The 14450-nt window shown below is 31.7% G+C and overlaps 1 protein-coding gene across 4 annotated transcripts in view; it reads right to left on the reverse strand.

The window, feature by feature from the left end:
• Positions 1–4591: 4591 nt before the first annotated feature.
• Positions 4592–14450, reverse strand: part of LOC143242887 (dual 3',5'-cyclic-AMP and -GMP phosphodiesterase 11A-like) — a 103773-nt gene continuing 93914 nt past the window's right edge. For 3 of the 4 annotated variants that reach the window (XM_076486492.1, XM_076486490.1, XM_076486489.1), the window contains 4 exons: positions 7137–7244; positions 5973–6082; positions 5170–5260; positions 4592–4703 (listed from right to left, as the gene is read on the reverse strand). In XM_076486492.1, the coding sequence (XP_076342607.1) occupies positions 4599–4703; positions 5170–5260; positions 5973–6082; positions 7137–7244 (414 nt within the window). In that variant the 3' untranslated portion in view covers positions 4592–4598. The remainder of the gene's footprint in view (positions 4704–5169; positions 5261–5972; positions 6083–7136; positions 7245–14450) is intronic. The other variant, XM_076486491.1, reaches the window with a different exon arrangement.

Here is a 14450-nt window from a genome sequence, read left to right on the forward strand (position 1 = left end):
TAGGTGTATATAAGGTAGTACAATATTGTATAGTATTGTTGTTCCACAAGTAACCTGTGCTATATAGGTGTATATAAGGTAGTACAATATTGTATAGTATTGTTGTTCCACAAGTAACCTGTGTTATATAGGTGTATATAAGGTAGTACAATATTGTATAGTATTGTTGTTCAACAAGTAACCTGTGCTATATAGGTGTATATAAGGTAGTACAATATTGTATAGTATTGTTGTTCCACAAGTAACCTGTGCTATATAGGTGTATATAAGGTAGTACAATATTGTATAGTATTGTTGTTCCACAAGTAATCTGTTATATAGGTGTATATAAGGTAGTACAATATTGTATAGTATTGTTGTTCCACAAGTAATCTGTGTTATATAGGTGTATATAAGGTAGTACAATATTGTATAGTATTGTTGTTCCACAAGTAATCTGTGTTATATAAGTGTATATAAGGTAGTACAATATTGTATAGTATTGTTGTTACACAAGTAATCTGTGTTATATAGGTGTATTTAAGGTAGTACAATATTGTATAGTATTGTTGTTCCACAAGTAACCTGTGCTATATAGGTGTATATAAGGTAGTACAATATTGTATAGTATTGTTGTTCCACAAGTAACCTGTGTTATATAGGTGTATATAAGGTAGTACAATATTGTATAGTATTGTTGTTCCAGAAGTAACCTGTGCTATATAGGTGTATATAAGGTAGTACAATATTGTATAGTATTGTTGTTCCACAAGTAACCTGTGTTATATAGGTGTATATAAGGTAGTACAATATTGTATAGTATTGTTGTTCGACAAGTAATCTGTGTTATATAAGTGTATATAAGGTAGTAACAATATTGTATAGTATTGTTGTTCCACAAGTAACCTGTGCTATATAGGTGTATATAAGGTAGTACAATATTGTATAGTATTGTTGTTTGACAAGTAACCTGTGTTATATAGGTGTATATAAGGTAGTACAATATTGTATAGTATTGTTGTTCCACAAGTAATGTGTGTTATATAGGTGTATATAAGGTAGTACCATATTGTATAGTATTGTTGTTCTACAAGTAATTTGTGTTATATAGGTGTATATAAGGTAGTACCATATTGTATAGTATTGTTGTTTTACAAGTAATCTGTATTACATAGGTGTATATAAGGTAGTACAATATTGTATAGTATTCTTGTTACACAAGTAATCTGTGTTATATAGGTGTATATAAGGTAGTACCATATTGTGTAGTATTGTTGTTCCACAAGTAACCTGTGTTATATAGGTGTATATAAGGTAGTACCATATTGTATAGTATTGTTGTTCCACAAGTAACCTGTGTTATATAGGTGTATATAAGGTAGTACAATATTGTATAGTATTGTTGTTCCACAAGTAACCTGTGTTATATAGGTGTATATAAGGTAGTACAATATTGTATAGTATTGTTGTTCCACAAGTAATGTGTGTTATATAGGTGTATATAAGGTAGTACAATATTGTATAGTATTGTTGTTCCACAAGTAATGTGTGTTATATAGGTGTATATAAGGTAGTACAATATTGTATAGTATTGTTGTTCCACAAGTAACCTGTGCTATATAGGTGTATATAAGGTAGTACAATATTGTATAGTATTGTTGTCCCAAAGTAATCTGTGTTATATAGGTGTATATAAGGTAGTACAATATTGTATAGTATTGTTGTTCCACAAGTAATCTGTGTTATATAAGTGTATATAAGGTAGTACAATATTGTATAGTACTGTTGTTACACAAGTAATCTGTGTTATATAGGTGTATTTAAGGTAGTACAATATTGTATAGTATTGTTGTTCCACAAGTAATCTGTGTTATATAGGTGTATATAAGGTAGTACAATATTGTATAGTATTGTTGTTCCACAAGTAACCTGTGCTATATAGGTGTATATAAGGTAGTACAATATTGTATAGTATTGTTGTTCCACAAGTAACCTGTGTTATATAGGTGTATATAAGGTAGTACAATATTGTATAGTATTGTTGTTCCACAAGTAACCTGTGCTATATAGGTGTATATAAGGTAGTACAATATTGTATAGTATTGTTGTTCCACAAGTAACCTGTGCTATATAGGTGTATATAAGGTAGTACAATATTGTATAGTATTGTTGTTCCACAAGTAACCTGTGTTATATAGGTGTATATAAGGTAGTACAATATTGTATAGTATTGTTGTTCAACAAGTAACCTGTGCTATATAGGTGTATATAAGGTAGTACAATATTGTATAGTATTGTTGTTCGACAAGTAATCTGTGTTATATAAGTGTATATAAGGTAGTACAATATTGTATGGTATTGTTGTTCCACAAGTAACCTGTGCTATATAGGTGTATATAAGGTAGTACAATATTGTATAGTATTGTTGTTTGACAAGTAATCTGTGCTATATAGGTGTATATAAGGTAGTACCATATTGTATAGTATTGTTGTTCCACAAGTAACCTGTGCTATATAGGTGTATATAAGGTAGTACAATATTGTATAGTATTGTTGTTCCACAAGTAATCTGTGTTATATAGGTGTATATAAGCTAGTACAATATTGTATAGTATTGTTGTTCCACAACTAATCTGTGTTATATAGGTGTATATAAGGTAGTACAATATTGTATAGTATTGTTGTTACACAAGTAATCTGTGTTATATATATGTATATAAGTTAGTACAATATTGTATAGTATTGTTGTTCCACAAGTAACCTGTGCTATATAGGTGTATATAAGGTAGTACAATATTGTATATTATTGTTGTTCCACAAGTAACCTGTGCTATATAGGTGTATATAAGGTAGTACAATATTGTATAGTATTGTTGTTCCACAAGTAATCTGTGTTATATAGGTGTATATAAGGTAGTACAATATTGTATAGTATTGTTGTTCCACAAGTAACCTGTGCTATATAGGTGTATATAAGGTAGTACAATATTGTATAGTATTGTTGTTTTACAAGTAATCTGTATTACATAGGTGTATATAAGGTAGTACAATATTGTATAGTATTCTTGTTACACAAGTAATCTGTGTTATATAGGTGTATATAAGGTAGTACCATATTGTATAGTATTGTTGTTCCACAAGTAACCTGTGTTATATAGGTGTATATAAGGTAGTACCATATTGTATAGTATTGTTGTTCCACAAGTAACCTGTGTTATATAGGTGTATATAAGGTAGTACAATATTGTATAGTATTCTTGTTCCACAACTAATCTGTGTTATATAGGTGTATATAAGGTAGTACAATATTGTATAGTATTGTTGTTACACAAGTAATCTGTGTTATATATATGTATATAAGCTAGTACAATATTGTATAGTATTGTTGTTCCACAAGTAACCTGTGTTATATAGGTGTATATAAGGTAGTACCATATTGTATAGTATTGTTGTTGCACAAGTAATCTGAGTTATATAGGTGTATATAAGGTAGTACAATATTGTATAGTATTCTTGTTCCACAACTAATCTGTGTTATATAGGTGTATATAAGGTAGTACAATATTGTATAGTATTGTTGTTACACAAGTAATCTGTGTTATATATATGTATATAAGCTAGTACAATATTGTATAGTATTGTTGTTCCACAAGTAACCTGTGCTATATAGGTGTATATAAGGTAGTACAATATTGTATAGTATTGTTGTTCCACAAGTAACCTGTGCTATATAGGTGTATATAAGGTAGTACAATATTGTATAGTATTGTTGTTCCACAAGTAATCTGTGTTATATAGGTGTATATAAGGTAGTACAATATTGTATAGTATTGTTGTTGCACAAGTAATCTGAGTTATATAGGTGTATATAAGGTAGTACAATATTGTATAGTATTCTTGTTCCACAACTAATCTGTGTTATATAGGTGTATATAAGGTAGTACAATATTGTATAGTATTGTTGTTACACAAGTAATCTGTGTTATATATATGTATATAAGGTAGTACAATATTGTATAGTGTTGTTGTTACACAAGTAACCTGTGCTATATAGGTGTATATAAGGTAGTACAATATTGTATAGTGTTGTTGTTACACAAGTAACCTGTGCTATATAGGTGTATATAAGGTAGTACAATATTGTATAGTGTTGTTGTTTCACCAACATGGTGTGTGATACATATATAAAAATAAGTGTAATATGAATTATTGTATACTGTTGAGAAATTATATTTTTACCCAAATGTGGAATATTTTCTACTTTATATGCATCACTAAATTGTATCTTGTAAGGTTTATGATGATAAGATTCAGGTTTCGATACCTATGATGGCACAGTACAGGTAGCCCACTGTGGGGTTGGCACTCAGCAACAAATACACTGTGTATGAGAGGCAGAGTTTAACTTCTTATAAACTAATTGAACTTTAACCAAAATTGTGAGATATGTGTTCATTGCAATGATGCTCTTATATCCAAGTCTTGTTCTGTCTGAAGATGGTTATACTTGTACTAGTTTCATATCTATTTGCTACATAAATTAAACAGAATCTATTAAGATATATTTATACTAAAAGACAAGGTTTCTAATCCTTTTCTCTATCACACTTGAGATTTTCTTACTGGAAGTAGGTAGAAAGATCTGTAGCCAGTATGGCATTCTTCAGAACATTCATAACTCTGCTGTAGTCATCAGAACTCAGAGATTCAAAGATGTTGTGTCCCTTTCACAAATAAAACACAAGAAGAAATAAGTTCCAATATATCCTTAAGCTTCTGATGCTTTCAGTGTAAACATTTACATGATATTTAACCAAAATATACTGTGTTCGAAAGTTGTCAGGTTGTTCCCAAAATATTCCAATGAAGGGCAGTTCGTAGCATTCGTATGATAAATACAATATAATTGATCATATACTTTTTATAGTTTACAAACAAATCATGCACTGGAAGAGATTATTTTTGTCACAGAACAATAATGTGATATAAAAAGAAAGATTCTATAGCTGTTCTTGAAGTCAGATAACAGGGATACGATATTCTATTATGACAAATATTTACCATAGCAACACTGGTTTGAAAGTAAAATAACATTTCACATAATAAATATATTATAGCAACATTTAATATTTGTTGTGATGACAAATAAGTTTGTTATTATTTGCTATAGTTAAATTAAAAAGTCCTTACTTCACTCGATAAAATCATAACAGCGTGGTTAAAGTGGTGTTGTTCCATTGTTGCTTTATTTCCATACAGGAGAGCCAAAGCTGAGCCACTTCTACATGGTGCAATAAATATAGATGGTGTAGTGAACAATGAATTAAAATATGGATGGCAAAGTGAACAATAAGTTAATATATAGATGACATAGTAAATAATAAATCAATATATAGATGGCATAGTAAACAATAAATTAAAATATATATAGTATAGTAAACAATGAATTAAAATATACACAGTATAGTGAACAATAAATTAAAATATATATAGTATAGTAAACAATGAATTAAAATATACACAGTATAGTGAACAATAAATTAAAATATATATAGTATAGTAAACAATGAATTAAAATATACACAGTATAGTGAACAATAAATTAAAATATACATAGTATAGTAAACAATAAATTAAAATATACACAGTATAGTAAACAATAAATTAAAATATGGATGGCATAGTAAACAATAAAGCAAATTATGAATGGCACAGTAAACAATAAATTAAAATATGCATAGTGTAGTAATCAATGAATTAAAATATGGATGGCATGGTAAACAATAAATTAAAATATGGATGGCATAGTAAACAATAAATTAAAATATGGATGGCAAAGTGAACAATGCATTAAAATATAGATGGTATAGTAAACAATGAATTAAAATATGGATGGCATAGTAAACAATAAATTATAATATACACGGCAAAGTCAACAATAATTTCTATGTGGTTTATTATATTCGTCAAATGAAATCTAATTGAACTCTCACTTTTCTTGGAATGCATTATTTGTTCCTCTGTGGTCCAGATCGTGACACAGACAACCAACCATCATTCCCAGTACTTCCAGTTCTGTCAGGATAGACTTGAGTCCACAGTTCTGAAATATAACATACAGACCCAGTTGAGGTAAAAGTATTGCAATCTAGTTTATACTGGAAATAAAACTATAATATTTTCTGATATTAACTGAGTAATAAATTTATACAAACTAATAGAGAGATTAATAGAAACTAAGTAATTGGTTAGTACAAACTTGTTTGTTTGTTTTGAAATTCGTGCAAAGCTACTCGAGGGCTATCTGCGCTAGCCGTAACTAATTTAGCAGTGTAAGGCTGCTAGTCATCACCACCTACCACCAACTCTTTGAGAGGTTAATAGAAATTAATTAAGTGATTAGTAAAAACTATGTGACAGGTTGATATAAACTAATTAAGTGGTTAGTACAAACTATGTGAGAGGTTAATAGAAACTAATTAAGTGGTTAGTACAAACTATATGAGAGGTTAATAGAAACTAATTAAGTGGTTAGTACAAACTATATGAGAGATTAATAGAAACTAATTAAGTGGTTAGTACAAACTATATGAGAGGTTAATAGAAACTAATTAAGTGGTTGGTACAAACTATGTGAGAGGTTAATAGAAACTAATTAAGTGGTTGGTACAAACTATGTGAGAGGTTAATAGAAACTAATTAAGTGGTTAGTACGAACTATGTGAAAGGTTAATAAAAACTAATTAAGTGGTTAGTACAAACTATATGAGAGGTTACTAGAAACTAATTAAGTGGTTAGTACGAACTATGTGAGAGGTTAAAAGAAATTAGGTAAGTAGTTGATACCAACTATTTACAATGCAATAGAATTCATAACAATGTCTCAATAAACCACACTTGGTATAGTGTAATTATTATTAGATTCCTATTATGACAATGAGTGGTCAGAATATGAAATTAGTCACTTTACTACTTCGTAATTTATTTATTTGTATTACTGTAGAAACGTAAATTAATAATAATATATATTATTTTCTATATATATCAGTTTCTATATAACTAATTACAATTTAAAGAATGCTCTGACTTATAGAGTTGGAGAACTTGCATGGTGTAAATCAGCAACTTTGGGTTTTGTAAATAAAAAAAAAACCTACCACTAAGATTGAGAAGAAAACCTGAGCGACGTTGAAGGCATGACGCCAGTTGTGGTACGGTATATTTCGGTAGTTCTTTCTCACAGTTGTAAGAAACAGACAAAGTGCCTGTAATACAGTGTGAAAACACACATACGTAATGTATCGGAACATGTTTTATCATAATAACATCCAGAGAAGATGTAAAAATAAATGTTGTGACTCAAATATTTTTGTTTACTGTTAAATCGAAATATGGTAAATTTCTCTTCATTAATGGAGGTCAAAACACAAGGTATTAAAAATGTAGAAAACATCCAACTAACACTAAAGTGTCTCCACTAACAGTTATAAACTTACATCCAACTAACATCAGACTGTCTAGTAAGAGTTATAAATTTCCATCCAACTAACATCAGAGTGTCTAGTAACAGTTAATAACTTACATCCAACTAACACCAGAGTGTCTCCAGTAACAGTTATAAACTTATATCCAACTAACACCAGAGTGTCTCCAGTAACAGTTATTAACTTACATACATCTAACATTAGAGTATCCCATACTAACAGTTATTAACTTACATCCAACTGACATTGGAGTGTTTCCTACTAACAGTTATTAACTTACATCTAACAAACATTAGAGTGTCTCCTACCAACAATTGTTAACTTACATCCAACTAACATCAGAGTGTCTAGTAACAGTTATAAACTTACATCCATCTAACATCAGAGTGTCTCCAGTAACAGTTATTAACTTACATCCAACTAATATCAGAGTGTCTTCAGTAACAGTTATAAACTTACATCCAACTAACACCAGTGTCTCCAGTAACAGTTATAAACTTACATCCAACTAACACCAGAGTGTCTCCAGTAACAGTTATAAACTTACATCCAACTAACACCAGAGTGCCTCCAGTAACAGTTATAAATTTACATCCAAATAACACCAGAGTGTCTCCAGTAACAGTTATAAACCTACATCCAACTAACACCAGAGCATCTAGTAACAGTTTATAACTTACATCCAACTAACATCAGAGTGTCTCCTAGTAACAGTTATAAACTTACATCCAACTAACATCAGAGTCTCTAGTAACAGTTATAAACTTACATCTAACTAACATCAGAGTTTCTGGTAACAGTTACAAACTTACATCCAACTAACACCAGAGTGTCTCCAGTCACAGTTATAAACTTACATCCAACTAACACCAGAGTGTCTCCAGTAACAGTTATAAACCTACATCCAACTAACACCAGAGTGTCTTCAGTAACAGTTATAAACTTACATCCAACAAACACCAGAGTATCTCCAGTAACAGTTATAAACTTACATCCAACTAACTTCAGAGTGTCTCCAGTAACAGTTATAAACTTACAACCAACTAACATCAGAGTGTCTAGTAACAGTTAATAACTTACATCCAACTAACATCAGAGTGTCTCCAGTAACAGTTATAAACTTACATCCAACTAACATCAGAGTGTCTAGTAACAGTTATTAACTTACATCCAACTAACACCAGAGTGTCTCCAGTAACAGTTATAAACTTATATCCAACTAACACCAGAGTGTCTCCAGTAACAGTTATTAACTTACATACATCTAACATTAGAGTATCCCATACTAACAGTTATTAACTTACATCCAACTGACATTGGAGTGTTTCCTACTAACAGTTATTAACTTACATCTAACAAACATTAGAGTGTCTCCTACCAACAATTGTTAACTTACATCCAACTAACATCAGAGTGTCTTCAGTAACAGTTATAAACTTACATCCAACTAACATCAGAGTGTCTCCTAGTAACAGTTATAAACTTACATCCAACTAACATCAGAGTCTCTAGTAACAGTTATAAACTTACATCTAACTAACATCAGAGTTTCTGGTAACAGTTACAAACTTACATCCAACTAACACCAGAGTGTCTCCAGTCACAGTTATAAACTTACATCCAACTAACACCAGAGTGTCTCCAGTAACAGTTATAAACCTACATCCAACTAACACCAGAGTGTCTTCAGTAACAGTTATAAACTTACATCCAACAAACACCAGAGTATCTCCAGTAACAGTTATAAACTTACATCCAACTAACTTCAGTGTCTCCAGTAACAGTTATAAACTTACAACCAACTAACATCAGAGTGTCTAGTAACAGTTAATAACTTACATCCAACTAACATCAGAGTGTCTCCAGTAACAGTTATAAACTTACATCCAACTAACATCAGAGTGTCTAGTAACAGTTATTAACTTACATCCAACTAACATCAGAGTGTCTCCAGTAACAGTTATAAACTTGCATCCAACTAACATAAGAGTGTCTCGTAACAGTTAATAACTTACATCCAACTAACATCAGAGTGTCTAGTAACAGTTATTAACTTACATCCAACTAACATCAGAGTGTCTAGTAACAGTTATAAACTTACATCCAACTAACATCAGAGTGTATCCTAGTAACAGTTATAAACTTACATCCAACTAACACCAGAGTGTCTAGTAACAGTTATAAACTTACATCCAACTAACACCAGAGTGTCTCCAGTAACAGTTATAAACTTACATCCAACTAACACCAGAGTGTCTCCAGTAACAGTTGTAAACTTACATTCAACTAACATCAGAGTGTCTCCAGTAACAGTTATAAACTTACATCCAACTAACACCAGAGTGCCTCCAGTAACAGTTATAAATTTACATCCAAATAACACCAGAGTGTCTCCAGTAACAGTTATAAACCTACATCCAACTAACACCAGAGCATCTAGTAACAGTTTATAACTTACATCCAACTAACATCAGAGTGTCTCCTAGTAACAGTTATAAACTTACATCCAACTAACATCAGAGTCTCTAGTAACAGTTATAAACTTACATCTAACTAACATCAGAGTTTCTAGTAACAGTTACAAACTTACATCCAACTAACACCAGAGTGTCTCCAGTCACAGTTATAAACTTACATCCAACTAACACCAGAGTGTCTCCAGTAACAGTTATAAACTTACATCCAACTAACACCAGAGTGTCTTCAGTAAGAGTTATAAACTTACATCCAACAAACACCAGAGTATCTCCAGTAACAGTTATAAACTTACATCCAACTAACTTCAGAGTGTCTCCAGTAACAGTTATAAACTTACATCCAACTAACATCAGAGTGTCTAGTAACAGTTAATAACTTACATCCAACTAACATCAGAGTGTCTCCAGTAACAGTTATAAACTTACATCCAACTAACATCAGAGTGTCTCCAGTAACAGTTATAAACTTACATTTAACTAACATTAGTGTCTCCAGTAACAGTTATAAACTTACATCCAACTAACATAAGAGTGTCTCGTAACAGTTAATAACTTACATCCAACTAACATCAGAGTGTATCCTAGTAACAGTTATAAACTTACATCCAACTAACACCAGAGTGTCTAGTAACAGTTATAAACTTACATCCAACTAGCACCAGAGTGTCTCCAGTAACAGTTATAAACTTACATCCAACTAACACCAGAGTGTCTCCAGTAACACTTGTAAACTTACATTCAACTAACATCAGAGTGTCTCCAGTAACAGTTATAAACTTACATCCAACTAACATCAGTGTCTCCAGTAACAGTTATAAACTTACATCCAACTAACATCAGAGTGTCTAGTAACAGTTTATAACTTACATCCAACTAACATCAGAGTGCCTAGTAACAGTTATAAACTTACATCCATCTAACATCAGAGCGTCTCCAGTAACAGTTATTAACTTACATGCAACTAACATCAGAGTGTCTCCAGTAACAGTTATAAACATACATCCAACTAACATCAGAGTGTCTCCAGTAACAGTTATAAACTTACATCCAACTAACAGCAGAGTGTCTAGTAACAGTTATAAACTTACATCCAACTAACTTCAGTGTCTCTAGTAACAGTTATAAACTTACATCCAACTAACATGAGATTGTCTCGTAACGGTTATAAACTTACATCCAACTAACATCAGAGTGTCTCCAGTAACAGTTATAAACATACATCCAACTAACAGCAGAGTGTCTAGTAACAGTTATAAACTTACATCCAACTAACTTCAGTGTCTCTAGTAACAGTTATAAACTTACATCCAACTAACATAAGAGTGTCTCGTAACAGTTAATAACTTACATCCAACTAACATCAGAGTGTCTAGTAACAGTTACTAACTTACATCCAACTAACATCAGAGTGTCTAGTAACAGTTATAAACTTACATCCAACTAACATCAGAGTGTATTCTAGTAACAGTTATAAACTTACATCCAACTAACACCAGAGTGTCTAGTAACAGTTATAAACTTACATCCAACTAACACCAGAGTGTCTCCAGTAACAGTTATAAATTTACATCCAAATAACACCAGAGTGTCTCCAGTAACAGTTATAAACCTACATCCAACTAACACCAGAGCATCTAGTAACAGTTTATAACTTACATCCAACTAACATCAGAGTGTCTCCTAGTAACAGTTATAAACTTACATCCAACTAACATCAGAGTCTCTAGTAACAGTTATAAACTTACATCTAACTAACATCAGAGTTTCTAGTAACAGTTACAAACTTACATCCAACTAACACCAGAGTGTCTCCAGTCACAGTTATAAACTTACATCCAACTAACACCAGAGTGTCTCCAGTAACAGTTATAAACCTACATCCAACTAACACCAGAGTGTCTTCAGTAACAGTTATAAACTTACATCCAACAAACACCAGAGTATCTCCAGTAACAGTTATAAACTTACATCCAACTAACTTCAGCGTGTCTCCAGTAACAGTTATAAACTTACATCCAACTAACATCAGAGTGTCTAGTAACAGTTATTAACTTACATCCAACTAACATCAGAGTGTCTCCAGTAACAGTTATAAACTTACATTTAACTAACATTAGTGTCTCCAGTAACAGTTATAAACTTACATCCAACTAACATAAGAGTGTCTCGTAACAGTTAATAACTTACATCCAACTAACATCAGAGTGTCTAGTAACAGTTATTAACTTACATCCAACTAACATCAGAGTGTATCCTAGTAACAGTTATAAACTTACATCCAACTAACACCAGAGTGTCTAGTAACAGTTATAAACTTACATCCAACTAACACCAGAGTGTCTCCAGTAACAGTTATAAACTTACATCCAACTAACACCAGAGTGTCTCCAGTAACACTTGTAAACTTACATTCAACTAACATCAGAGTGTCTCCAGTAACAGTTATAAACTTACATCCAACTAACATCAGAGTGTCTAGTAACAGTTTATAACTTACATCCAACTAACAGCAGAGTGTCTCCACTAACAGTTATAAACTTACATGCAACTAACATCAGAGTGTCTAGTAACAGTTATAAACTTACATCCATCTAACATCAGAGCGTCTCCAGTAACAGTTATTAACTTACATGCAACTAACATCAGAGTGTCTCCAGTAACAGTTATAAACTTACATTTAACTAACATTAGTGTCTCCAGTAACAGTTATATACTTACATCCAACTAACATCAGAGAGTCTCCAGTAACAGTTATAAACTTACATCCAACTAACTTCAGTGTCTCCAGTAACAGTTATAAACTTACATCCAACTAACATCAGAGTGTCTAGTAACAGTTTATAACTTACATCCAACTAACATAAGAGTGTCTCGTAACAGTTAATAACTTACATCCAACTAACACCAGAGTGTCTCCAGTCACAGTTATAAACTTACATCCAACTAACACCAGAGTGTCTCCAGTAACAGTTATAAACCTACATCCAACTAACATCAGAGTGTCTCCAGTAACAGTTATAAACTTACATCCAACTAACATCAGAGTGTCTAGTAACAGTTATAAACTTACATCCAACTAACACCAGAGTGTCTTCAGTAACAGTTATAAACTTACATCCAACAAACACCAGAGTATCTCCAGTAACAGTTATAAACTTACATCCAACTAACTTCAGAGTGTCTCCAGTAACAGTTATAAACTTACATCCAACTAACATCAGAGTGTCTCCAGTAACAGTTATAAACTTACATCCATCTAACATCAGAGCGTCTCCAGTAACAGTTATTAACTTACATGCAACTAACATCAGAGTGTCTTCAGTAACAGTTATAAACTTACATTTAACTAACATTAGTGTCTCCAGTAACAGTTATATACTTACATCCAACTAACATCAGAGTGTCTCCAGTAACAGTTATAAACTTACATCCAACTAACTTCAGTGTCTCCAGTAACAGTTATAAACTTACATCCAACTAACATAAGAGTGTCTCGCAACAGTTAATAACTTACATCCAACTAACATCAGAGTGTCTAGTAACAGTTATAAACTTACATCCAACTAACACCAGAGTGTCTCCAGTAACAGTTATAAACTTACATCCAACTAACACCAGAGTGTCTCCAGTAACACTTGTAAACTTACATTCAACTAACATCAGAGTGTCTAGTAACAGTTTATAACTTACATCCAACTAACATCAGAGTGTCTCCAGTAACAGTTATAAACTTACATCCAACTAACATCAGAGTGTCTCCAGTAACAGTTATAAACTTACATCCAACTAACATCAGAGTGTCTAGTAACAGTTTATAACTTACATCCAACTAACAGCAGAGTGTCTAGTAACAGTTATAAACTTACATCCAACTAACTTCAGTGTCTCTAGTAACAGTTATAAACTTACATCCAACTAACATAAGAGTGTCTCGTAACAGTTAATAACTTACATCCAACTAACATCAGAGTGTCTAGTAACAGTTACTAACTTACATCCAACTAACATCAGAGTGTCTAGTAACAGTTATAAACTTACATCCAACTAACATCAGAGTGTATTCTAGTAACAGTTATAAACTTACATCCAACTAACACCAGAGTGTCTAGTAACAGTTATAAACTTACATCCAACTAACACCAGAGTGTCTCCAGTAACAGTTATAAACTTACATCCAACTAACACCAGAGTGTCTCCAGTAACACTTGTAAACTTACATTCAACTAACATCAGAGTGTCTAGTAACAATTATAAACTTACATCCATCTAACATCAGAGCGTCTCCAGTAACAGTTATTAACTTACATGCAACTAACATCAGAGTCTCTCCAGTAACAGTTATAAACTTACATACAACTAACATCAGAGTGTCTCCTAGTAACAGTTGTTAACTTACATACATCTAACATTAGAGTATCCCATAGTAACAGTTATTAACTTACATCCAACTAACATTAAAGTGTCTCCTACTAACAGTTAATAACTTACATCCAACTAACATTAGAGCGTC

The sequence above is a fragment of the Tachypleus tridentatus genome, unplaced genomic scaffold, assembly GCF_004210375.1.
Source record: "Tachypleus tridentatus isolate NWPU-2018 unplaced genomic scaffold, ASM421037v1 Hic_cluster_2, whole genome shotgun sequence".
NCBI lineage: Eukaryota > Metazoa > Arthropoda > Merostomata > Xiphosura > Limulidae > Tachypleus > Tachypleus tridentatus.